Source organism: Symphalangus syndactylus, chromosome 9, assembly GCF_028878055.3.
Source record: "Symphalangus syndactylus isolate Jambi chromosome 9, NHGRI_mSymSyn1-v2.1_pri, whole genome shotgun sequence".
Classification (NCBI taxonomy): Eukaryota; Metazoa; Chordata; class Mammalia; order Primates; family Hylobatidae; genus Symphalangus; species Symphalangus syndactylus.
Genome location: NC_072431.2, coordinates 62,589,921 through 62,616,118, shown reverse-complemented (window position 1 = coordinate 62,616,118; position 26,198 = coordinate 62,589,921). Strand labels below are relative to the sequence as shown.

Here is a 26,198-nt window from a genome sequence, read left to right as displayed (position 1 = left end):
CAGGCGTGGTGGCTCACGCCTGTAGTCCCAGCTACTCGGGAGGCTGAGGCAGGAGAATCACTTGAACCTGGGAGGCGGAGGTTACAGTGAGCCAAGATGGCGCCACTGCACTCCAGCCTGGGTGACAGAGTGAGACTCCATCTTGAACAAAAAAAAAAAAAGAGAGAGAAAGAAAAGGACCCTTGTCTGTGGGGAGACTGGGCTGGGTGGTCCCTGAGGGACTGTGACAGGAGTATGACAGGCAGAAGACACCCATGTCATTTGGAGTTTTGTCTTCAGACCCCTCGCCAACCTCTGAGGAAATGACAGACTCGATGCCTGGGCACCTGCCATCGGAGGATTCTGGTTATGGGATGGAGATGCTGACAGGTAAGAAATGGACCTGGGCTGGTGGTGCTTGGGACTCAGCTCTCCAGGGTGCAAACGGAAAGGGGTGGGCCAGGCAGGCCCCGGGCTTTTCTTGGTGTCAGCCATCTGTAGTAGAGGAAATATATGCCTGACCCTAATCCAAGGCTGGGTTCCTTTTGGAAACCTCAAGTAGGCTCTATTTATTTATTTATTTATTTAGAGACGGAATTTCACTCTTGTTGCCCAGGCTGGAGTGCAGTGGCGCGATCTCGGCTCACCGCAACCTCTGTCTCCCGGGTTCAAGAGATTCTCCTGCCTCAGCCCCCTGAGTAGCTGGGATTACAGGCGCCCGCCACCACGCCCGGCTAATTTTGTATTTTTAGTAGAGGCAGGCTTTCACCATGTTGGTCAGGCTAGTCTTGAACTCCCGACCTCGGGTGATCCACCTGCCTCGGCCTCCCAAAGTGCCGGGATTGCAGGCATGAGCCACCATGCCCGGCCATAGGCTCCATTTCTAACAAGGCCCAGCATGCTTCCCAGGAGCCACCTGTTGGGATTAATTTGTCCGTTTATCCAACGACTATTTATTGAGCATCTGTTGTGTACCAGGTCCTGTGTAAGGGGCTGGAAACAAAGCAGTGAATCAAGCAGAAGTCCCCACCTCCTGGGGTGCACATCCTCCTGTGAAGAGATAGATGGATAGTAAGCAAATAAGTAAAATAGGCAGGCTAAGGTGGCTCATGCCTGTAACCCCAGCACTTTGGGAGGCCAAGGCAAGGGGATTACTTGAGGCCAGGAGTTCAAGATCAGCCTGGACAACATAGAGAGACCCATCTCTTAAATTTTTTGAGATGGAGCCTCACTCTGTCGCCCAGGCTGGAGTGCAGTGATGCGATCTCAGCTCACTGCAACCTCCGCCTCCCGGGTTCAAGCAGTTCTCCTGCCTTAACCTCCTGAGTAGCTGGGATTAGAGGCACCCGCCACCACGCCTGGCTAATTTTTTTTGTATTTTTAGTAGAGACGGGGTTTCACCATGATGGTCAGGCAGGTCTCGAACTTCTGATCTCAAATGATCTTCCTGCCTCAGCCTCCCAAAGTGCTGGGATTATAGGCGTGAGCCACCACACCCTGCCTCAACAAATATTTATTGAGCACCTGCTGTGTACTAGGTCCTGCGTAAGGGGCTATGGAAAAGGCAGTGGACCATACAGGTGTCCCCACCTGCTGGGGTACACATCCTCGTGTGGAGAGATAAACAGTAAGCAAACAAGTAAAATAGGCAGGGCAAGGTGGCTCACGCCTGTAATTCCAGCACTTTGGGAGGCCAAGGTGAGGGGACTGCTTGAGGCCAGGAGTTCGAGACCAGCCTGGGCAACATAGCAAGACTCCATCTCTACAAGACTTTTTTTTTTAATTGACTGACACAGTGTCTCACACCTATAATCTCAACACTTTGGGAGGCCAAGACAGGAGGATTGCCTCAGCCCAGGAGCTTGAGACCAGCCTGGGCAACATGGTGAAACTCTATCTCTACAAAAAATACAAAAATTAGTTGGGCCTGGTGGTGCATGCCTGTAGTCCCAGCTACTTGGGAGGCTGAGGTGGGAGGATTGATTGAGCCCAGGAGGTTGAGGCTGTGGTGAGCCGTGATGGTGCCACTGAGCAAGACCCTATCTTAAAATAAATAAATAGGTCGGGCACGTTCGCTCACACCTGTAATTCACCAGTTTGGGAGGCTGAGGTGGGCAGGTCACTTGAGGTCAGGAGTTCAAAACCAGCCTGGCCAGCATGGTGAAACCCCTTCTCTACTAAAAATACAAAAATTAGCTGGGTGTGGTGGCGGGTGCCTGTAGTCCCAGCTACTCAGGAGGCTGAGGCAGGAGAATCACTTGAACCCAGGAGGCAGAGATTGCAGTGAGCCAAGATTTTGCCACTGCACTCCAGACTGGACGACAGAGCAAAACTCTGCCTCAAAATAGATAGATAGATAGATAGATAGATAGATAGATAGATAGATAGATAGATAGATAGATTAGATAGATAGATAAAAATCAGACAGGCACGGTAGGACCTATGTGTAGTCCCATCTACTCAGGAGGCTGAGGCAGGAGGATCCATTGAGCCCAGGAGTTGGAGCCTGCAGTGGGCTATGATGGTGCCACTGCACTCCAGTCTGGGTGCCACAGCAAGACACCATCTCAAAAAAAAACAAAAATAGGCCGGGCATGAAGACTGAAGACTGCATAATCCCAGCACTTTGGGAGGCCGAGGTGGGCAGATCACCTGAGGCTAGGAGTTCAAGATCAGCCTGGCCAACCTAGTGAAACCCCATCTCTGCTAAAAAGACCAAATAATTAGCTGGGCGTGGTGGCAGGCACCTGCAGTCCCAGCTACTTGGGACACTGAGGCAGGAAAACCTCTTTTTTTTTTTTTTTTTTTTTTTTTTGAGACGGAGTCTTTCTCTGTCCCCCAGGCTGGAGTGCACTGGCGCGATCTCGGCTCACTGCAAGCTCCGCCTCCCGGGTTCACGCCATTCTCCTGCCTCAGCCTCCCGAGTAGCTGGGACTACAGGCGCCCACCACCACGCCCGGCTAATTTTTTGTATTTTTAGTAGAGACAGGGTTTCACCGTGTTAGCCAGGATGGTCTCAATCTCCTGACCTCGTGATCCGCCCACCTCGGCCTCCCAAAGTGCTGGGATTACAGGCTTGAGCCACCGTGCCCGGCCAGGAAAACCTCTTGAACCTTGGGAGGCGAAGTTTACAGCCGAGATCATGCCACTGCACTCCAGCCTGGGCAACAGAGTGAAACTCTATCTCAAAAACAAACAAATAAACAAAAAAAGGCAACAAGGAAGGATGCTTAGGATGTAACACTAAGCAAAAGAAGAAAAATTGATTGTGCTTTGCTTACAACTGTGTTGCAAACGTAATCACTGGGGAAGAACAAGGGGATAGCCAAACAGTAGCAGTGTTAGGCAAAATGATTTGCCTTTTTTATTTTCTAAATCAGTTATGATGCACTTCTAATACTTTGGTAATGAAGAAAAAAATATGATTTGTCCAGCACAAACTGGGCATGACCAGACTTGACAACAGTTTGTGGTGTAGCTATCCAGAGAGTTTGGTTGACACCAAGCTCAGGCTGAGATGACAGCATGGCGTGGCGGCTAAGGAACTGGCACAGTGCCCAGCTGGGTTTGCAGTGGCCTTAGAAAACACCATAGAAGCCTCCATGCAGCACTCACAGCCAGAGGCTGGGTGGCACTGCAGGGCTGGGGGCCTTGGATGAGCACAGCATCATTGCTGTTTGTTTCACAGAGCAGAACACAGGCTCAGCAAGGCTCATCCACCTCCCCAAGGTCACACAGCCTTGGGCTGGAAAACATGTTTCCCATGCAGGGCTCCTTCCCAGGCACCCCAGTCAAACCTGATGAATTAAGAAAATTCTGGCTGGGCGTAGTGGCTCACGCTTATAATCTCAGCACTTTGGGAGGCCAAGGCGGGTGGATCACCTGAGATCAGGAGTTCGAGACCAGCCTAGCCAACATGGCGAAACTCCGTCTCCACTAAAAATACAAAATTAGCTGGGCATGGTGGTGCGCACCTGTTATCCCAGCTATTTGGGAGGCTGAGGCAGGAGAATCACTTGAACCCAGGAGGCAGAGTTTGCAGTGAGCCAAGATCACACCATTGCACTCCAGCCTGGGTGACAAGAGCAAAACTCTGTCTAGAAAAATAAAAAAAAAAAAGAAAAAGAAAAAGAAAATTCTGATGGTAGTACACACCTGTAATCCCAGCTACTCAGGAGGCTGAGGAAGGAGAATGGCTTGAACCCTGGAGGTAGAGGTTGCAGTGAGCTGAGACTGCATCACTGCACTCCCGCCTGGGTGACAGAGTGAGACTCTGTCTCAAAAAGTACAAAACAACAACAAAAAAAGAAAATTCTGAGATGTCCAAGACCACCATGAATTAGAGGATTTTGCATGTGTGTGCTTTGTCTGTTTACACATGTACGATATGAAACAGTTAAATGATACAGAACTGTGTAACACATTGAGCAGGTACAGTGGCTCATGTCTGTAATCCTAGAACTTTGGGAGGCAAAGGTGGGAGGATCGCTTGAGCCCAGGAGTTCGAGACCAGCTTGGGCAACATGGCGAAACCCTGTCTCTACAAAAAATTTTTAAAAGCAGCCAGCCGTGGTGGTACATGCCTCTAGTTCCAGCTACTGAGGAGACTGAGGCGGGTGGATTGCTTGATCCCAGGAGTTTACAACCAGCCTGGGCAGCGGAGCAAGACCCCATCTCTACAAAAAATAAAACAATTAGCTGGATGTGGTGGTACCTACCTGTAGTCCCAGCTATTCAGGTAGCTGAGGAGGGAGGATAGCTTGAGCCTAAGAGGTTGAGGCTGTAGTGAGCTGTGATTGCACCACTGCATTCCAGCCTGGGCAAGAGCAAGACCCTGTCTGTTAAAACAAAACAAAAAACTATGTAACACACGAAGGAAAAAGCTCCAATCACATCCTCCTCAGGCAATCACTAGTATTCCTAGCATCTACCCTTTGTATGTTTTTAATCTGTGTGCTAACTCATGTGATGACTATTTTAAACAAATTGTCCCTTGTATTCTCACCTGGAGGTTTTTTTGTTTGTTTGTTTGTTTGTTTTTGAGACGGAGTCTCACTCTGTTGCCCAGGCTGGAGTGCAGTGGCATGACCTCGCTGCAACCTCCGCCTCCCAGGTTCAGGCGATTCTCCTGCCTCAGCCTCCCGAGTAGCTGCGATTACAGGCATGCGCCATCATGCCCACCCAATTTTTGTATTTTTGTGTTTTTAGTAGAGACACTGTTTCCCCATGTTGGCCAAGCTGGTCTCAAACTCCTGGCCTCAAGTGATCCACCCACCTCAGCCTCCCAAAGTGCTGGGATTACAGGCGTGAGCCACCGCGCCCAGCCGAGGACTTTGTCTTGTACCCACATGTCCTCAGTGTCTAGCTTGGGAGATGCACGCAAAATGATCTCAGCCTGCTTTCGTGTGAAGGCCAGGGTAGGCACCTGTATGGAATCGGGGTCCCTGATCCCATTGGAGTGGACGCCATGCTTCAGAGTTGGGGCCCCCTGGCCTGCCATTCCCCAGCTATCTGGCCTGACGTCGGCAGTGCATGGCTTAGGAGATGATGAATGTGGCTTCCCGGCATCCTCTGTTCTCTTTTAGACAAAGGCCTGAGTGAGGACCCGCGGCCCGAGGAGAGGCCCGTGGAGGGTGAGGCCCTGTCTACCCCCGACATTTTACGCCCACCCCCACCCCATCTCTCCTCCCCTGCCGTCCACCTCCCCTTGGCCTCTGGGTCTCTTCCTTCTCTCCACCTCATCTCTCTCTAGCACCCTGGTTTGGGGGTGGGAATCCTGTGGGCTGCATGATATGGGAGGAGATTTAAGGACTTGTCTTCTAGAACCAGGAGGTTCCTGGTCAAAGGTGAGAGCAGTTCCCACTGCTAAGGAAAATTGTAAACCTTTGTTTTTATTACACACCCTGCTGCTTTCCACAAAGGTTTTAAGAGTGGGAACTGAGCCTCCTCTATCTGAACAAGTAGAATAGAGGCCTCAAAGCACAAAATTGGCTTTGTGTCCAGCAGACACGCCCATTCTCAGGAACGTAAGAATTCCCTCCCTGCTGAGAATGGAAGTAGGACAGAGAGAGAGGGAGGCCAGGGTGAGAGTGGGTCTGTTTCATCTCTGTAGTATCCTGGAATAGAATGAGTGTCAGAGGAGAGAATTGTAACTTCCCCAAACCCAGCCTGGCAGGAGGTACCATGAAGTCTTAACACAGTTCCACTGCCACCTGGTGGCAGCCTGCTCAATTTGCAGGCTTAGCTTGTACCCACTAGTTCTGTCACATACTATACTCAGTCACATACTCAGTCACATGGTTAGTCACATACCTAGAAAGACCCATGGTCACTCCTAGTCCACAGAACCTTCCAAATCTTCCTTCAGGCTGGTGGCACCCTAGATTTGATTTCACAAACAAGAATGTGAGCCCGGGAATTGTGGACCTGTCTGCGTGTGCCATTTCTGAGGAAATAAGTTACCCACCGCTACTGCCCCAGCCTTCCCCCATTCCAAGATCCCACCACAGGGCCAATCTTGGTACCAGCAGAACAGGAGCATCAGCCAAGAGGCTGCCACCAAAGAGCCTCAACAGACTGCCTTTTGCCTTCCAGACAGCCACGGTGATGTGATCCGGCCCCTGCGGAAGCAGGTGGAGCTGCTCTTCAACACACGATACGGTGAGCAAGAAGTGGGACAGGGTCTGGGGGCATCCCGGCCCCCCTCCAGTTGCCCTGTTCGCAGAAGGGCTTTGGACGCATCCCCTTGCCTGTTCCCATCCCAGCTGCTCTCTGGGCAGGGACAAGGGAGAGAGAGAAGGGAGGTACTGGGACCCATCATGAGGATGGGAACACTAAAGAGGCTGCCACTCAGGCTCCCTGGCTCACTCACTCACACTCTGCCTCAGCCACAGGTTGGAGAGGCCACTCCCTCCCCTGTAATATCTCCAGCCCTCAGCCCTCTGCCCTCACCCTCACCCAGGGTCCAAAAGAAGACTCATAATAAGAAGATAAGATAACCTCAGTGGTGTGCCGGGCATGAGGCAAGGTGCTTCCCCATGTTCTTCTTTTGTTTTTCTTTCCCGCCCCCCCTTTTTTTTTTTGAGATGGAGTCTCATTCTGTCGCCAAGGCTAGAGTGCGGTGGCGCAATATCAGCTCACTGCAACCTGCGCCTCCCGGATTCAAGCAATTATCCTGCCTCACCCTCCCGAGTAGCTGGGATTACAGGCGCCCGCCACCACGCCCAGCTAATTTTTGTTTTTTTTTGTTTTGTTTTGTTTTGAGATGGAGTCTCACTCTTTCGCCCAGGCCAGAGTGCAGTGGCGCGATCTCAGCTCACTGCAAGCTCCGCCTCCCGGGTTCACGCCATTCTCCTGCCTCAGCCTCCCGAGTAGCTGGGACTACAGGCGCCCGCCACTGCGCCCGGCTAATTTTTTGTATTTTTAGTAGAGATGGGGTTTCACCATGTTAACCAGGATGGTCTCGATCTCCTGACCTCGTGATCTGCCCGCCTCGGCCTCCCAAAGTGCTGGGATTACAGTGTGAGCCACCACACTCAGCCTGCATTTTTAATAGAGACAGGGCTTCACCATTTTGGCCAGGCTGGTCCACCCACCTCAGCCTCCCAAAGTGCAGGGATTACAGGCGTGAGCCACTGCACCCAGCCCCTCGTGTTCTTGTATCCCATCTCACAAAATCCCCATGTCCTAAGACCCACTTTACAGATGAGGAGAACTAAGGCCTAGTAAAGGGGTGTGACTTGTCCAAGGCCCCACACTACTCAATGGCAGAGATCGGTCTCATTCCAAGGCGTGGTGTTGGGCTGCATGTGGGGTTGCTTATGGTGGCAGGAGGGACACTTGGGGGGCCCTTCTGGAAGGGTGAGGCCCAATGGACTTAGGGGGAAGCAATGCCGAATCTCAGCAGCCATTAGTGGTGGCTTCTGTGCTGCCTGGGCATGAGGGCATGGACCCAGCCTGGGCCTTGGGGTAACCGTGGGTTGAGTTCTTATCCCCTGGCTCTGCTGTTTAGTGGCTCTGTGACCTCAGACAAGTCACAGCCCCTCTAAACTCCAGGTTCCTTTCCTGCAGGCTGGGGGGGCCACTCTTTCCACCTCCCAGGAAGGCTGGCAGGCCCTCAAAAGGGCTCTGGCAGCTTTGCCCCCCACACAGGCACGGGACACAGGGGTTGAGGCTCCTGGCCCCGTGGCACCAGGTGGCCCTACAGCAGCCATGTCTCTGCAGCCAAGGCCATTGGCATCTCGGAGCCCGTCAAGGTGCCGTACTCCAAGTTTCTGATGCACCCGGAGGAGCTGTTTGTGGTGGGACTGCCTGAAGGCATCTCCCTCCGCAGGCCCAACTGCTTCGGGATCGCCAAGCTCCGGAAGATTCTGGAGGCCAGCAACAGCATCCAGTTTGTCATCAAGAGGTAAGGCCTGACCAGGTCCACGGGAGACAGCACCAGGCCTGCTCAGCACCCAGGGGCAGAAGCAGCACCAAATTGCCATCAAGTGATTCTTGTGCCTCAGCCACCCAAATAGCTGGGACCACAGGTATGTGCCACCATGCCCAGCTAATTTTTTGATTTTTTTTTTTTTTTTTTTTTTTGAGACAGAGTCTCACTCTGTGTCCCAGGCTGGAGTACAGTGGTGCGAACTTGGCTCACTGCAACCTCCGCCTCCCGAGTTCAACTGATTCTCCTGCCTCAGCCCCTTGAGTAGCTGAGACTACAGGTGCGCGCCACCACACCCAGCTAATTTTTGTATCTTTAGCGGAGACAGGGTTTCACCACGTTGGCCAAGCTGGTCTTGAACTACTGACCTCAAGTGATCCAGCCACCTCAGCCTCCCAAAGTGCTGGGATTATAGGCATGAGCCACCGGACCAGGCCTTTCTTTTCTCTCTCTCTCTTTTTTTTTTTTTTTTTTTTTGACAGCAAGGTGTTAGATGGGGTTTGGCTGCAGTTGGCAGACATGAGGCTCCCCAGGCCTGCCAGACCCAAAGCCACCGAGCTGACCCCTCTCGCAGTCTCAGGAGAGCAGTGTTCAGTTTGCCCAGATGCAGAATGGGAACGTCCCATTAGCTCATGGGTTCTCCAGGCTGGCGTGTTGGTGTCCTGGGCCAGGGGCTGGGGGCAGTGCCCCATCGTCCCAGGATGGGAAAGTCCGGCAGCGGCTTCTCCAGGCTCTTTCTGTTTCTTTGAGCATGTTGTGTTTTTGCCAGCAAGGGCCTGGGGCAGCACCCGTGGATACACCCTGTGTGCCCAGCTAGGATAAAAAGTCCCTTTGGAGAAGGTGGTGGCAGTTATTGAGTAAAAATGTGGTTGGGGGATTTCAGGAACAGTGGCTCATGCCTATAATCCCAGCACTTTGGGAAGCTGAGGTGGGAGGATTGCTTGAGCCCAGGAGTTCAAGATCAGCCTGGGCAACATAGCAAGACTCTGTTACTGCAAAAAAAAATTTTTTAACTCTGGTGTGGCAGCACATGCCTGTAGTCTCAGCTACTCAGGAGGCTGAAGCAGAAGGATCACTTGAGGCCAGGAGTTCAAGACTAGCATGGGCAACATAACGAGACCCCGTCTCTACAAAAATTTTAAATTAGCTGGGCATGGTGGTGCATACCTGTAATCTCAGCTTAGGAGACTGAGGTGGGAGGATCACTTAAGCCCAGGCGGGATTTGAAGGCTCCAGTGAGCTATGATTGCACCTCTGCACTCCAGCCTGGGTAACAGAGCAAGACCCCTCCTCAAAAAAAAAAAAAAAAAAAAAAAACAGGGAATGGGAGGATCATATTTCCATTTTGTGTTTGTTACTTCTACGTTACTGTAATAGCACACATTTAGGCTTGGTTTATGGCTGGGCACGATGGCTCATGCCTGTAATCCCAGCACTTTGGGAGGCCAAGGTAGGCAGACACTTGAGGTCAGGAGTTCTAGACCAGCCTGGCCAACATGGTGAGATCCCATCTCTACTAAAAATACACAGATTAGCCAGGCGTGGTGGCTCACGCCTGTAATCCCAGCTGTAATCTCCCTGTCATCAGGAGACTGAGGCACGAGAATCACTTGAACCTGGGGGGAGGAGGTTACACTGAGCTGAGATTGCACCACTACACTCCAGCCTGGGTGACAGAGCGAGACTCTGTCTCAAAAAAAAAAAAAAAAAAATTAGGCTTGGTTTGGTTGAAAGCAGCAAGAAAGAAGAGACTCTTAAGGGTTTGTTCCTCCAGGGGAATAGATGGTTCTCAAACTGGGAGACTCACAGTGGCGAGGAGATCCTCTGGGACAGGGAGCTCTACTGCAGGGCCTGCTCTATGCCAGGAGGGAGGCTGCTGCAGATAGCAAAAAGCTACGCAACAGGGCTGGAGAGCAAAAGTCGTGCTTTGTGCAATAGAATCAAAGGCTTCAGCAGGCCAGATGAAATGCAGCCACATGCCCGGTGTGTCTGGGCATATTAAAAGGAAGATTGAGCCGGCATGGTGGCTCATGCCTATAATCCTAGCACTTTGAGAGACTGAGGTGGGCAGATCACTTGAGATCAGGACTACTGAAAATACAAAAATTAAGGCCGGGCACGGTGGCTCATGCCTGTAATCCCAGCACTTCGAAAGGCCAAGGCGGGCAGATCACCTGAGGTTGGGAGTTTGAGACCAGCCTGACCACCATGGAGAAACCCCATCTCTACTAAAAAATACAAAATTAGCCAGGCGTGGTGGCGGGTGCCTGTACTCCCAGCTACTCGGGAGGCTCAGGCAGAACTGGCTTGAACCCAGGAGGCAGAAGTTGCAGTGAGCCGAGATCGTGCCATTGCATGCCAGTCTGGGCAACAAGAGCAAAACTCTGTCTCAAAAAAAAAAAATTAGCGGCCGGGCGCGGTGGCTCACGCTTGTAATCCCAGCACTTTGGGAGGCCTAGGCGGGCGGATCACGAGGTCAGGAGATCAAGACCATGGTGAAACCCCGTCTCTACTAAAAATACAAAAAAAAAAATTAGCCGGGCGTGGTGGCGGGCGCCTGTAGTCCCAGCTACTCGGAGAGGCTGAGGCAGGAGAATGGCGTGAACCCAGGAGGCGGAGCTTGCAGTGAGCCGAGATCACGCCACTGCACTCCAGCCTGGGCGACAGAGTGAGACTCCGTCTCAAAAAAAAAAAAAAAAAAAAAATTAGCCACGCATGGTGGCATGCACCTGTAATCCCAGCTACTCGAGAGGCAAAGACAGGAGAATCGCTTGAACCGGAGAGGCGGAGGTTGCAGTGAGCCGAGACCGCACTCCTGCATTTCAACCTGGGGGACAGAGTAACACTCTTGTCTCAAAAAAATAAAAAAATAAAGAGGGAAGATTGCATTTCAGGTGGTTTAAGGATAAACTCGTGATAGACATATAGCCCATCAGATGTGTGAAAACAGGGAAATAAAGATTCACAAGAGAATATGTGTAATTATAGTACAGTAATTGGCTCTACTATATACATGTATAGTACTGTACTGGTTGAAGGAGGGCTTCCTTCAACAAATTCCCAGCCTGAGCAACGTGGTGAAACCCCATCTCTAGGGAAAAAAAAAACATTAGCTAGGCTTGATGGTGTGCACCTGTAGTCCCAGCTACTTGGGAGGCTGAGGTGGGAGGATTGCTTGAGCCAGGAGGTCGAGGCTGCAGTGAGCCACGATTGCACCACTGCACTCCAGCCTGGGTGACAGAGTAAGACCCTGTCTCAAAAACAAACTTTTTTAAATTTTTTAAAAAATACATTCTGTCCAGGCATGATGGCTCACGCCTGTAATCCCAACACCTTGGGAGGCCCAGACAAGAGGATCGCTTGAACCCAGGAGTTTGAGAGCAGCCTGGGCAATGTATCAAGACCCCATCTCAAAAAAAATTTTAAAAATTCTCACACCTGTAATCCCAGCACTTTGAGAGGACAAAACAGGAGGGTCGCTTGAGGCCAGGAGTTCGAGACCAATCTGGTCAACATAGCGACCCCATCTCTATTTTATTTTTAAAATTAAAAAATTAGCCAGGTGCAGTGGTATGTGCCTGTAGTCCCAGATACTTGGGAGGCTGAGGTGGAAGGTGGAAGGATCGCTTAAGCACAGAAAGTCCAGGCTGCAGTGAGCTATGATGGCATCACTGCATTCCAGTCTGGGTGACAGAGCAAGACCTCGTCCCTTTAAAAATACAACCGGGCATGGTGGCTCACACCTGTAATCCCAGCACTTTGGGAGGCTGAGGCAGATACATCACTTGAGGTCCAGAGTTTGAAACCAGCCTGGCCAACATGGTGAAACACCATCTCTACTAAAAGTACCAAAAATTAGCTGGGCGTGGTGATACACACCTGTAGTCCCAGCTCCTCGGGAGGCTGAGGCTCGAGAATCACTTGAACCTGGGAGGTGGAGGTTGCACTGAGCTGAGATCGCATCACTGCACTCCAACCTGGGTGACAGAGCGAGACTCCTTCTCAAAATAAATAAATTTAAAAATATATATATCATATATATTATATATTTATATATTATATATAAATATATATGATATATATTTATATATAAATATATATGATATATATATATTTATATATAAATATATATCATATATATTTATATATGATATATATATCATATATCATATATAAATATATATGATATATATAATATATAAATATATATCATATATATTATATATAAATATATATATCATATATATATATATTAAAAAACACAAAGAGACAAACAAACTAAAAAACCATCCTGGGCACTTGCCAGGTCCCAGGCTTGCCGCCCAGCAGTAAATGCCACCAAGTCCTGCCCTGGAGCTGCCGATGTCACCCAGACAAAATCAAAATATCATGTCAGGTAGAGATAACTGCTGTGACAGGATATAATGCAGAGTGAGGGGGAGAGAGGGACAGAAGGAACCTGGATAAGGAGGTGACATTGAAGCGGCGACCCAATGAAGGGAGAGGGCCAGCCAGGTGCATAAAGAGTGTGGGAGCAGGCCAGGTGCGGTGGCTCACGCCTGTAATCCCAGCACTTTGGGAGGCCGAGGCAGGCAGATCACGAGGTCAGAAGTTCGAGACCAGCCTGACCAACATAGTGAAACCCTGTCTCTACTAAAAATGCAAAAATTAGCCGGGCGTGGTGGCGCATGCCTGTAATCCCAGCTACTCAGGAGGCTGAGGCAGGAGAATCGCTTGAACCCAGGAGGTGGAGGTTGCAGTGAGCCGAGATTGCGCCATTGCACTCCAGCCTGGGTGACAGAGGGAGACTCTGTCTCAAAAAAAAAAAAAAGACTGTTGGGACAGAGAAAAAGTCATGCAAAGTCCCTGAGGCAAGAATGTGCTTGTGTGTTTGAAGGCTCGCAAGGTGCCCTTGTAGCTGGTACAGGGTGAGTGAGGGAACGATGGTGAGGTTGAGGCCCAAGAGGTAGCAGGGGACCAGGCGTGTGGCCCACGCCTGTAATCCTAGCACTTTGGGAGGCTGAGGCAGGAGGATTGCTTGAGCTCAGGAGTTTGAGACCAGCCTAGGTAACATAGTGAGACCCTATCTCCATAAAAAAGAAAAATAGGCCAGGAGCGGTGGCTCACGCCTGTAATCCCAGCACTTTGTGGGGGTTGAGGAGGGTGAATCACCTGAGGTCAGAAGTTCGAGACCAGCCTGCCCAACATGGTGAAACCCCGTTTCTAAAAATACAAAAATTAGCCAGGCGTGGTAAGGGGGGCCTGTAATTCCAGCTACTCGGGAGACTGAGGCAAGAGAATTGCTTGAACCCAGGAGACAGAGGTTGCAGTGAGCTGAGATCACGCCCCTGCACTCCAGCCTGGGCAACAAGAGCAAAACTCTGTCTCAAAATAAATAAATAAATAAATAAATAAATAAATAAATAAATAAATAAAAAGGTAGCAGGGGCCAGATCACATGGGTTTGGGGCCAGCTTAATGAGTTTGAATTTTATTTTATTTTTTAAAAATTCTTAGAGACAGGCTCTCATTCTGGTTTGTTTTTGTTTTTGTTTTTGCTTTCAACACCCACTCCCTCAAACCATAAACCAGGAGCACCCGGGCAGCTTGAGGTTAGGTGCCAATTCAACAGCAAGTCCTCATGAATGACATTTTTTATGGTTTTGTGCAGAGACACCTTGTGCTCATGAGCATTGGTTTTTGGTTTTTGTGGTTGCTTTTTTTTTTTCTCTATTTTTTGAGACAGCGTCTCACTCACTCTAGTGCCCAGGCTGGAGTGCAATGGCGCGATCTTGGCTCACTACAACCTCCGCCTCCCGGGTTCAAGCGATACCCCGGCCTCAGCCTCTTGAGTAGCTGGGATAACAGGCGCGTGTCACAATGCCTGGCTAAATTTTGTATTTTTAGTAGAGACGGGGTTTCACCATGTTGGTCAGGCTGGTCTCGAACTCCTGGGCTCAAAGCGATCCCCCTGCCTCAGCCTCCCAAAGTGCTGGGATTACAGGTTGAGCCACCGCTCCCAGACTTGAGCATTTTTTAAAGTCACGATGGCTTTCTCCACCTGTCATTTGGAAAGGGAGGCAGGTTAGCGCAGTGGCCGACGGGAGAGGCCGTCTGGTGGGTTTGAGGCCAGCTCCTCCTGTTACTCCCTGTGGCCTTGGCAGCCGGCTGTGCTATTCTATTTAAGGAGAAGCACTGTCGCTACTCTGGCCTGGGACTCAGGGACTCTGCCCAGCTTCTGCCTCTCTAAGGTTACTGCTGAGTTCTCCCATAAGGAGGAGAGGCCTAAATGCAGTCCTAAGCCTTTTCTAGCTCCTGAGACTGTGGTTCAAGGTAGGGCTATGCTTCCCCTCCCAGCCCTGGCCCCGCGACCCCAGCTCTGTGCCTGGCACTGTACAGAAAGAAGCCTAAGAGATGCCCACCGCCAGAGCGGGCACCAAATCCTCATCTACTGGGGACCCCAGGGGTGCCCTCCCTGAGAGTTTGGCCTGTGGGCTCACTCCCAGGCAGAGACTCCTCGGAGTTGCTGCTTGATTACCCCTGTGACAGAGAGCTCATTACCTCTCCAGGCCTATTACCTCTCCACTCCATATCCCACCCTGCCATCCCTCGACAGCCGCCCTCTGGCCAGCATGATTTTCCCAGTGTCCTGTACCCACCACAAACCCCAGCCCCCCAACAGGCTTGCTCTAACAGGACAAGTTGTGCTGAAGACGGAGACTTTAGAAGCAGTGCGGTATGATAAAGAAGGTTGATTCATGTCTGAGCAGGGCTTTCTGGAGTCTGTGGAGCTAAAGACATTAGTATAATCTAAAGCTGGGCTTGGTCACTGGCGCTTCCGACTGCAGTGACACAGCAGCTCTCAGACGTGAGCCGTAGATCTCAGACCTTTCCAGAAGCTTGGAGTTCTTGCTACGTAGTGGGCCCCAACTGTTTCTACTCTTTTCCTTTCTTTTCTTTCATTTCGAGACAGAGTCTTACTCTGTCACCCAGGCTGGAGTGCAGTGGTGCTATCTCAGCTCACTGCAACCTCCGCCTCCTGGGTTCGAGTGATTCCCCTCCCTCAGCCTCCCGAGTAGCTAGGATTATGGGCACCTGCCACCACGCCCAGCTAATTTTTGTATTTTTAGTAGAGACGGGTTTCACCATGTTGGCCAGGCTGGTCTCAGACTCCTGACCTCAAGTGATCCACCCTCCTCGGCCTCCCAAAGTGGTGGGATTACAGGCATGAGCTGCTGCACCCGACCTTGTTTCTAAACTTTAAACCAGCTCCACGGGAGGCCCCCTGAGGCCACCTGTTCCAATCCCAGGCAGTGACAATCGTGCAATGTCCCTGGAGCAGGAGTGAGTGAGATATCAGATGGACCTGTTTAGGACTGGGCGGGTCTCACTCCCAGCTGGATCTTTCAAGCCCAGCACAGCCCCCCAGATTCCACATGTGGGGCGGTAGGGACTCCAGGCCTAACTGTGTGGAGCCAGGAGGGTCCATTGCAGGGATGTGCAGACCGAGGCCCAGAGGGGAGGACTGGGCAGTCCCAGAGATGCTTGGAGGGACCTCTGTGATAGCCCCGCTTATGTTTTCCAGGCCAGAGCTGCTCACTGAGGGAGTCAAAGAGCCTATCGTGGATAGTCAAGGTACCCTGCGTGGGGTCGCGGGCCATGGTGTGGGCGTGCAAGGGAGGGCCCCAGGCCTCTGCCACCAGCCCCTCTTCCTGCTGCCTCTGTCCTGCTCCCATCCTGGCCCTGGCATTCTCCCCACACCCCCACATTGGGTTTCCCCTAATGATGCCATCTTGGGTCCCAGGAACTGCCTCCTCACTTGGCTTCTCTCCCCCTGCCCTGCCCGCAGAGAGGGATTCCGGGGACCCTCTGGTGGACGAGAGCCTGAAGAGACAGGGCTTTCAAGGTAAGGTTGAGCTCACGGGAAGGTCTGTTGTCCCAGCACCAGGACCTTGACCTGGTTTGGGTTTGGAGGGCCAGGCTGAAAGTGGGGAGGAGCTGGCCCCCAACTTCAGGGCCTAAGGGACCAGGCAAGCCAGGTTGGCAGCCCAGGCCCGGCTGTACCCTGCCAGCTCTGTGTTAGAGACTCCAGGGGAGAGGGGGTGCCTACAGGTGGATGGTGGGGGGAATTGGGGGATGGGAGGGTACAGGGCCCAGGGGCCTGCTTGCTCCCTCCCTGCCCCACCCCCAGAGGTAGCTGACACGCCCACTCCTTTTTCAGCAATTAGCTGTGGTCTTAGTGCTTTGAAATCAGAATAGGAGCCAGACTCGGCACCTCACGCCTGTAATCTCAGCACTTGGGAAGGTCAAGGCGGGAGGATCGCTTGAGGCCGGGAGTTCGAGACCAGCCTGGGCAACATAGAACCCACCTCTATGTCTATTTTAAGAAAAGAAATCAGAGGCCAAGTGCAGTGGCTCACGCCTGTAATCCCAGCACTTTGGGTGGCCAAGGCAGGTGGATCCCTTGAGGCCAGGAGTTCAAGACCAGCCTGGCCAACATGGTGAAACCCCGTGTCTACCAAAAAAAATACAAGAATTAGTTGGGCAACGTGGCGTGCACCTGTGATCCCAGCCACTAGAGAGGCTAAGGCGGGAGAATCGCTTGAACCTGGGAGGCGGAGATTGCAGTGAGCCGAGATCGTGCCACTGCACTCCAGCGTGGGTGACAGAGCAAGACCCTGTCTCAAAAAAAAAGAGAGAGAGAGAGAGAGAGAGAGAGAGATGGTGGTCTGGGATCCCTCCAGCACATGCTGGCACTTGTCTTTGTTTGTTTGGATGGAGTTTTACTCTTGTTGCCCAGGCTGGAGTGCAATGGCGCAACCTCAGCCCACTGCAACCTCTGCTTCCCAGGTTCAAGCAATTCTCCTGCCTCAGGCTCCCAAGTAGCTGGGATTACAGGCACACACCACCACACCCGGCTAATTTTTGTATTTTTTTTAGTAGAGATGGGGTTTCACCATGTTGGACAGGCTGGTCTTGAACTCCTGACCTCAGATGATCCACCCACCTCAGCCTCCCAAAGTGTTGGGATTACAGGTGTGAGCCACTGCACCCAGCTTTTTTTTTTTTTTTTTTTTTTTTGAGACAGAGTCTTGTTCTGTCACCCAGGCTGGAGTGCAGTGGTATGATATTGGCTCCCTACAACCTCCACCTCCCAGGTTCAAGGGATTCTCTCACCTCAGCCTCCCGAGTAGCTGGGATTACAGGTATGCACCACCATGCCTGGCTAATTTTTGTATTTTTAGTAGAGATAGGGTTTCACCACATTGGCCGGGTTGGTTTCCAACTCCTGCCCTCAGGTGATCCTCCCGCCTCGGCCTCTCAAAGTGCTGGGGTTACAGGCATAAGCCGCCACGCCCGGCCACACTTGGGGATTTTTAATGAACACTTTCTGGGTGAGGGTGTCTCGGTGTCTCATGCCTGTAATCCCAGCACTTTTGGAGGCTGAGGCAGGCAGATCACTTGAGCTCGGGGGTTCGAGGCCAGCCTGGGCAACATGGCAAAACCCCATCTCTACCAAAAACACAAAGAAGAAATTAGCCAGGTGCAGTGGCGCATGCCTGTGGTCCCAGCTACTCAGAAGGCTGAGGCAGGAGAATTGCTTGAGCCTGGGAGGTGGAAGTTGCATTGGGAGCTGCCAGGCCCGTCCCCTGTGTCTGTGGGGACTGCCCGTCCTCCACCATCTGCTGGATCAGCTGGGCGTCCGTTCCCTCCCTTGTCTCCAGCCCCCTAGTGACTTCATGAAGCCCCCACCCCCTGCCCACCAGCCCAGGGCACAGGACTCTGCACTCTATAATGTCCCTCCCCTCCGGGGCTTATTTATTGGTTTGGTGGTTTTCAAATGTCATCAATTAACTTAATTTCCAACTCATCACTGTTGTGGCAACAGTGCATGTCCTTCTGAAAAAAACACATCTCCATCAAGACATCAGTACTGAAGGACCTGAGGGGCCCACTCCAAAGATCCTTTAATTGCCAGAGAAGGAGTTCCCCATAATTAGAAAATCATCTTCCTTAAAAGTCACCAAGTGCCTTTTCACAGAACAGCCCAAACCCATAATCGTTTTGCGCTTTGCAGAAAATTATGATGCAAGGCTCTCACGGATCGACATCGCCAACACACTAAGGGAGCAGGTCCAGGACCTTTTCAATAAGAAATACGGTAAGCAGTGCAGAACCCCCGGGGAGGGACACGCAGCTGCTGTGCGCAGAGAAGTGGGAGGCTTCCCAGTTCCAGCCGAGGGCATTTCTGGGGAAACACTTCACCCCTTTACATGTATTTCTTGAGCATTTACTACATGCCAGGCACTGTCTCAGGCACTGGGGATATTGCTGTGAATAAAACAGACACAGTCCCTGTACTCATGAGCCTTGCAGACCAATGAGGTGAGATACACTTTCAACAACTACACACAGAATTTAATAGACAGGGGCCCGGCTTGGTGGCTCATGCCTGTAATCCCAGCACTTCTCACTCTGTCACCCATGCTGGAGTACAGTGGCGTGATCATGGTTCACTACAGCCTCAAATTCCTGGGCTCAAGCAGTCCTCCTGCCTCAGCCTCCCAAGTGGCTGCCCTACTACAGGCATGCACTACCATACCCAACTATTTTTTAGAAATTTTTAGTAAAGACATGGTCTTGCTATGTTGCCCAGGCTGATCTCGAACTCTTAGACTTAAGAGATCCTCCTGCCTTGGCCCCCCACAATGCTGGGATTATGGGCATGAGCCACCATGCTGGCCTTTTTTTATGTTCTGATCGAATAGCTCAGATTGTAATGCCTATACCTTTCCACGGTGCTACATGAGAGCTTTCTCATACTATTCACTCTCCTGCACGCATGTCTTTCCATCACACCCCTGCAGTCCCATGTACATACACCCCACGCTGCCTCTCACTCCTGATGGGCAGGACCCTGCCTCTCGCCCACAGGGGAAGCCTTGGGCATCAAGTACCCGGTTCAGGTCCCCTACAAGCGGATCAAGAGTAACCCCGGCTCCGTGATCATCGAGGGGCTGCCCCCAGGAATCCCGTTCCGAAAGCCCTGCACCTTCGGCTCCCAGAACCTGGAGAGGATTCTTGCTGTGGCCGACAAGATCAAGTTCACAGTCACCAGGTACTCAGGGAAGGGTGAGGATGAAGAGGCAGGACGAGCTCAGATGGGGGCTTGCACCTGCGAATCCTTAGCCTTTCCCTAGGTCCTGCCCTCCCCCCGGACAAGGCGGCTCTCCTGGCACCATCCTGGGTCCTGGGGGTGGCTGGAGAGGGACTGCAGGCCAGCCCGAGTGCAGGGAGCCCTTCAGAAGTGGGACTGGTCACCCCCCCATGGCAAGGGCAGCCTTCGAGGGCATCTTCACCCTCTTCAGCAACACCCACTCACTGGACCCCCAGCCCCCGGGAAAGTTATTCAGCCCCCATCAGAGGGATTTGCCCAAGGTCCCAAGGCCAGCCAGGGCAAAGCCTGCACAAGGCCCAGGTCTGCGTCCTGCAGAGTGACACTGCCAATGCCAGCACCCGGCCACATCATCTCAGTGTCATGTGCATACAGAGCCCCAGGGCAGCTTGTTAAAATGAAGACTCTGCTGCTGTAGGTCTGGGGTGCTCCCAGGGGAGACCGAGGCCACTGAATCCCAGGGGTGTCTTCCTCATCCCCCAGGCCCTCCCCATGACACCCGTGCCTCTGTTTCTCTTCTAGGCCTTTCCAAGGACTCATCCCAAAGCCTGGTAAGAGGCACTGGCTGTGGAGGGGGCACTGGGAATAGGGCCTGGTCATGGTGCTGGGAGCTGGCGCTAAGCCTGCTGTGGGGCACAGGTTCTGGGGTCTGGGAATAGAAGCCAGGCCCCTGCCTTTCTTTGTTTTTGTTTTTTTTTTCTGAGGCAGAGTCCGTCTCTGTCACCCAGGCTGGAGTGCAGTGGCTCGATCTCGGCTCACTGCAACCTCTACCTCCTGGGTTCAAGCGATTCTCCTGCCTCAGCCTCCTGAGTAGCTGAGATTACAGGCAATTGTCACCATGCCTGGCTATTTTTTGTATTTTTGGTAGAGACAGGGTTTCACCATGTTGGCCAGGGCGGGTCTCAAACTCCTGACCTCAAGTGATCTGCCCACCTCGGCCTCCCAAAGCATTGGGATTACAGGCGTGAGCCACTGCACCCGGCCTAGGCTTCTGCCCTTCTGTTTAGCCACCTTACCTGGGCGCCTGCCCCAGGTAGATGGAGGAAGGCCAAGCTTGAATGTGGCCCCAGATCCTGGGGCAGAGAAAGGGGTGGTGGCGCCAGTGACTTCTAAGTTTTACCCAGTCTGGGTTCAGGAGGGAGGGGCCAGGCCGGGTCAGTGCACCTGCTCCTCCTGATAAAGGGGGTCTGGCTGACCTCAGTGAACAGATGAGGTTGGAGGCGAGTGGGTTCCTAACCACAGAAAGAGGGGTGTCTGGGTCTGCATGGGGACCACAAGCATGTTGGTAAGATGTGGGTGGTGCCTACCCTGCCTTAAACAGTGCAGTGCCTCTCCTGACCCTTTTTTTTAAAAATATTATTTATATATAGATATATATATATTTGGAGAGAGAGAGACCAAGTCTCACTTTGTTGCCCAGGCTGGAATGCAATGGCACTATCTCCGCTCACTGCAAACTCCACCTCCCAGGTTCAAGCTATTCTGCCTCAGCCTACCAAGTAGCTGGGATTATAGGTGGGCACCACCATGCCCGGCTAATTTTTGTATTTTTAGTAGAGCTGGGTTTCACCATATTGGCTAGGCTGGTCTCAAACTCCTGGCCTCAAGTGATCCTCCTGCCTTGGCCTCCCAAAGTGCTGGGATTACAGGCATGAGCCACCACACCCGACCTCCTGACCCTTTTTAAGGCACCCATCCACTTCTGTTTCCACCATGGACTGTGTCCTGGCCTCCCAAACCCAGATTTGCAGGGGCTGTCCCTGCGGGGTGACATGCCACTTGGTGAGCACTAAGGGCTGGCCAGAGCGTCCAGGGTGGGCCGGGCACGGTGGCTCACACCTGTAATCCCAGCACTTTGGGAAGCCAAGGCAGGAGGATCACTTGAGGTCAGGAGTTCAAGATCAGCCTGACCAACATGGTGAAACCCCATGTCTATTTAAAATCCAAAAATTAGCCAGGTGTGGTGGTGCACACCTGTAATCCCAGCTACTTGGAAGGCTGAGGCAGGAGAATAACTTGAACCCGGGAGGCAGAGGTTGCAGTGAGCCGAGATCGCACCACTGCACTCCAGCTTGGGCGACAGGACGAGACTCTGTCTCAAAAAAACAAAAAAAAAAGTACTTAGGGTACAGTGATATGGCGGCTGCCGACAGGCCATGGGAACCCCCAGAAGGGGGATCAGGAGGGTGAGGAGTAGTTGGAGAGGGTTTCCTGGAGTAAGGAAGGCCCTGCTTGGGCCTCAGGGGAAGATGGGATTTTGAGAGGCAGAGAGGAAGGTGGGTTGTGTTTGGCGGGATGAACAGCAGGGGTTGGGGGGGTCACTGGATGCCAGAAGTGTGTTTCCGGAGCTCTCAGAGGGGCAGAGTGGTCAGATGATGTTGGAAAGGTGGAGACAGTGGAAGCTGCAGCAGCACAGTGCAGTGAGTGTGGCTCTGGAGGACACCCGGCTGAGAGGTCACTGGGTTTCTGGCCCTGCGCTGGATGCTTTATGCGGGTGCCTTTCACATGTATTTCTGGAGGTCCTGCTGGAGCAAGGCGGTATTCTAGGAACTAGGGTTACAGCAGAGTGCAGACAGAGGAGGCATCTCATTTAGTCTTCATAGCTAGGAGGTTGATGCTAGAGCCCACCTTACAGAGGGGGAAACTGAGGCTCAGTGTGAGTGACGTATTAATACTCTGTGTCCCAGGGCTAGCAGGTGGCCGTGGCCTCAGCCCTCAGGGACGGACCTGCCAGCCCCTTTCCAGGTATTGGCACCCAAGCCAGGTATCTGCCTGGAGAACCAGCTCCACACTTACTCATGCCACTAGTCATGCTGGGCTGGGAACATGTCCAGGCTCCTGGGAGTCTCCGAGGGTTCACCAGAGGTCACTGAGTGCTACTCCTGCACCAGAATGGGCTTTTCTCAAACCCTCCCTCGCACAGTCCCCAAAGCCTGGCCTGGGCCAGCACCGGCAGTTCCAGGGTGAATCAGAGTGGAAGCTGGGGTCTGCTGGGGGAGGCAGAGGCAATAGCAGGCCCCTTCATCTGGAGGCAGGTGTCCCAGGGCAGGTGGAGGGGTGGCAGGTAGTTGCAGAGAGGCAGGTGGCTAGGGACAGTGCCCAGGAGTCAGCCTTCAGGGTCCCAGGCAGTATGTGGGCCATGGGAAAGCGCCATCTTGTTCAAGTCCCTGTACCAGCCTGACTAGCCGTGGGAATCTGAGCCTTCACTTCCTTACCACTAAGATGGATAAGCATACCTGCCTCGCCATGTGATCTGAATACGGAAAAAGATGGGCAGTGCTAGGTGAGCTGGGAGGACTATTTTCCCCCAATTGTCCCCTTTTTCTTTTTTTTGAGCTGGAGTTTAGCTCTTGTTGCCCAGGCTAGAGTGCAATGGTGTCATCTCGGTTCACTGCAACCTCCGCCTCCCAGGTTCAAATGATTCTCCTGCCTCAGCCTCCTGAGTAGCTGGGATTATAGGCGTGTGCCACAGCATCCGGCTAAATTTTTGTATTTTTAGACACCCTAACATGGTGAAAGGCCAGGCTGGTTGGCCAGGCTGGTCTCCAGCTCCTGGCCAGCCTCAAGTGATCCGCCCATCTTGACCTCCCAAAGTGCTGGGATTACAGGCGTGAGCCACCGCGCCCAGCCGCCTTTCTTTTTGTCCTCATTTGCAAATACAGAATGGACCTTAGTCTGCAAACTCAGAAGTGCGAGACATGTATTTTTATTTTTCTAAAATTGAACTGGACTCCTACCAAGAGCCCCCAATGCAGAGTGGCAGAAACTTTATCTGAGTCCATTTTGGATCATCGTTTCCCTTGAGTTTGCACCAGGGCCTGGAACCTTCTGTGAGGCCCACCCACTAGACACTTCCACACCACAGAGAGACTAAGCATGAGAAGGTCCATGCTTGAAAAAGGCCTAATAGTGGGATCTCTGTGCAAGGATGGGAGAGTGGAAACAGAGTGGTGAAGAGATGACTGTGGCACTCAGCAGGGAATTCCCATGAGGGTGAGGCTTCGGGAACTTTCCAGGGGGACAAACCCTGTTAAGAATGGCTCTAGGGCCTGGCGTGGTGGCTCAAGCCTGTAATTCCAGCACTTTGGGAGGCTGAAGTGGGCAGATCACAAGGTCAGGAGTTCGAGACCAGCCTGGCCGACATGGTGAAACCCCGTCTCTACTAAAAATACAAAAAAATTAGCTGGACATGGTGGCAGATGCCTGTAATCCCGGCTACTCGGGAGGCTGAGGCAGGAGAATCTCTTGAAACTGGAAGGCGGAGGTTGCAGTGAGCCGAGATCACGCCATTGCACTCCAGCCTGGGCAACAAGAGTGAAACTCTGTCTCAACAAAAAAAAAAAAAAAAAAAAGAATGGCTCTAAACCAGGAACGGTGGTTCACCCCTGTAATCCCAGCACTTTGGGAGGCCAAGGTAGGAGGATCGCTTGAAGCCAAGAGTTTGAGGCCAGCCTGGGCAACATAACAAGACCCTGTCTCTACAAAAAATTTAAAAATTAGCCAGGCATGGTGGCATGCACCTGTAGTCTCAGCTACTCAGGAGGCCTAAGCGGGAGGATGGCTTGAGCCCGGGAGGTGGAGGTTGCAGTGAGCTGAGATTGTGCACCTGCACTCCAGCCTGGGTGACAGAGCATGATGCTGTCTGGAAAAATAAAAAATAAAAAGAATGGCTCGGCCGGGCGCGGTGGCTCACGCTTGTAATCCCAGCACTTTAGGAGGCCGAGGCGGGCGGATCACGAGGTCGACAGATCAAGACCACGGTGAAACCCCGTCTCTACTAAAAATACAAAAAAATTAGCCGGGCGTGGTGGCGGGCGCCTGTAGTCCCAGCTACTCGGAGAGGCTGAGGCAGGAGAATGGCGTGAACCCGGGAGGCGGAGGTTGCAGTGAGCCAAGATTGTGCCACTGCACTCCAGCCTGGGCGACAGAGCAAGACTCCGTCTCAAAAAAAAAAAAAAAAAAGAATGGCTCTGAGATTTTTTTAGGTCACTTATTGAAGGTTCCCATGGAAGCCTTTCCTAACAGAACCACCCTGAGAAGGTAAAAATTCTGAAAGAGATTATGCTTTTTTGTTTTGGTTTTGGTTTTTTTTTGTTTGTTTTAAGATGGAGTTTCGCTTCTTGTTGCCCAGGCTGGAGTGCGATGGCACGATCTCGGCTCACTGCAACCTCCACCTCCCGAGTTCAAGTGATTCACCTGCCTCAGCCTCCCGAGTAGCTGGAATTACAGGTGTGCACCATGACACTCGGCTAATTTTTGTATTTTTAGTAGAGATGGGGTTTCACCATGTTGGCCAGGTTGATCTCGAACTTCTGACCTCAGGTGATCAGCCCGCCTTAGCCTCCCAGAGTGTCGGGATTACAGGCGTGAGCCACCGCACCTGGCTGACATTGTGCTTTTTTGATGATGAATCAGTCATTAAATTGCAAGAGCCCCACTGCACCCTGGAGCTGTGAGCCTCCCCAGTGTAGGGTGAGCGTACAGCCACTCCTGGACTGGTTTTGTTCTGGGTCAAAAGAGATGACTCAGGCCAGACGTGGTGGCTTGTACCTATAATCCCAGCATTTTGGGAGGCCAAGATGGGAGAATCACTTGAGCCCAGGAGTTTGAGACCAGCCTGGGCAACATAGCAAGATCCCATCCTGCAAAGACATTTTTTTAAATTAGCCAGACATGGTGGGGACGAACGACTGTATTCCCAGCTACTCAGGAGGCTGAGGCGGGAGGATCTCTCAAGACTAGGAGTTGGAGGCTGCAGGGAGCCATGATTCCAGTGTGTGTGACAGAGTGAGGTCTTGTCTCTAAAAAAGAGAGAGAGAGATAAGCCCAGAATGTCTTTAATGTTTTCCCAACTGGGGACATCACATTTGCCTTCAGTGCCTCAGTTTCCCCACTAAAATCTAGAGGCCCTGCCTGCTCTGACATGCTGAGTGGCGAGCAGGTGTCTGGCTAGAGAGGAAGGCATACTTGGACTTGCACCAAGCCTCAGAGGGCAGTGGGTGAATTTCAGGCCTCAGGTCAAGGGAGCTGTGGGCTAGGGGTTTCTGGGGGCCAGGGGTGCTGGAAGGCACCAGGCTGAACTGGAGGGGACCTGGTGGGGGGCCTCGGGTTGCAGAGAGATGGAGGGACTGGGTCCCCCAACTCATACCAGAAGGAACTCCAGCCCTGCCTGCAAGGGGCTGAGAAAACCCACGCTCGACCCTGGGGGCTGAACACCATTGGTAGCTGGTAGCTCTATACTGCCCAGCCAGGCCACACCCCACCTGCCTGCAGTGGCACTGAATTAAATTAGGGAGACTCAGCCGGGCACGGTGGCTCATGCCTGTAATCCCAGCACTTTGGGAGGCTGAGGTGGGTGGATCACGTAAGGTCAGGAGTTTGAGACCAGCCTGGGCAACATGGTGAAACCCCGACTCTACTAAAAATACAAAAATTAGCCAGGCATGGTGGTGCATGCCTGTAATCCCAGCTACTTGGGAGGCTAAGGCAGGAGAACCTTACTTGAACCTGGGAGGCGGAGGTTGCAGTGAGCTGAGATTGCACCACTGCATTCCAGCTTGGGCAACAGAGCGCAACCCGGTCACAAAAAAAGAAAGAAAAAAGAAAACCCAG

General features: G+C 52.3%; 1 protein-coding gene across 4 annotated transcripts in view; it reads left to right on the top strand.

Annotated features, from left to right (window-relative positions):
- The window catches only part of GTF2IRD1 (GTF2I repeat domain containing 1), a 151,334-nt gene that overhangs the window by 86,153 nt on the left and 38,983 nt on the right, over window positions 1-26,198 (top strand). For 3 of the 4 annotated variants that reach the window (XM_055292846.2, XM_055292843.2, XM_063646337.1), the window contains exons 14-22: window positions 280-369; window positions 5,565-5,612; window positions 6,574-6,639; window positions 8,203-8,386; window positions 15,996-16,045; window positions 16,260-16,316; window positions 18,489-18,572; window positions 19,346-19,529; window positions 20,109-20,137. In XM_055292846.2, coding sequence (XP_055148821.1) covers window positions 280-369; window positions 5,565-5,612; window positions 6,574-6,639; window positions 8,203-8,386; window positions 15,996-16,045; window positions 16,260-16,316; window positions 18,489-18,572; window positions 19,346-19,529; window positions 20,109-20,137 — 792 coding nt within the window. Of the gene's footprint in view, window positions 1-279; window positions 370-5,564; window positions 5,613-6,573; window positions 6,640-8,202; window positions 8,387-15,995; window positions 16,046-16,214; window positions 16,317-18,488; window positions 18,573-19,345; window positions 19,530-20,108; window positions 20,138-26,198 lie in introns of all 4 variants that reach the window. The other variant, XM_055292844.2, reaches the window with a different exon arrangement.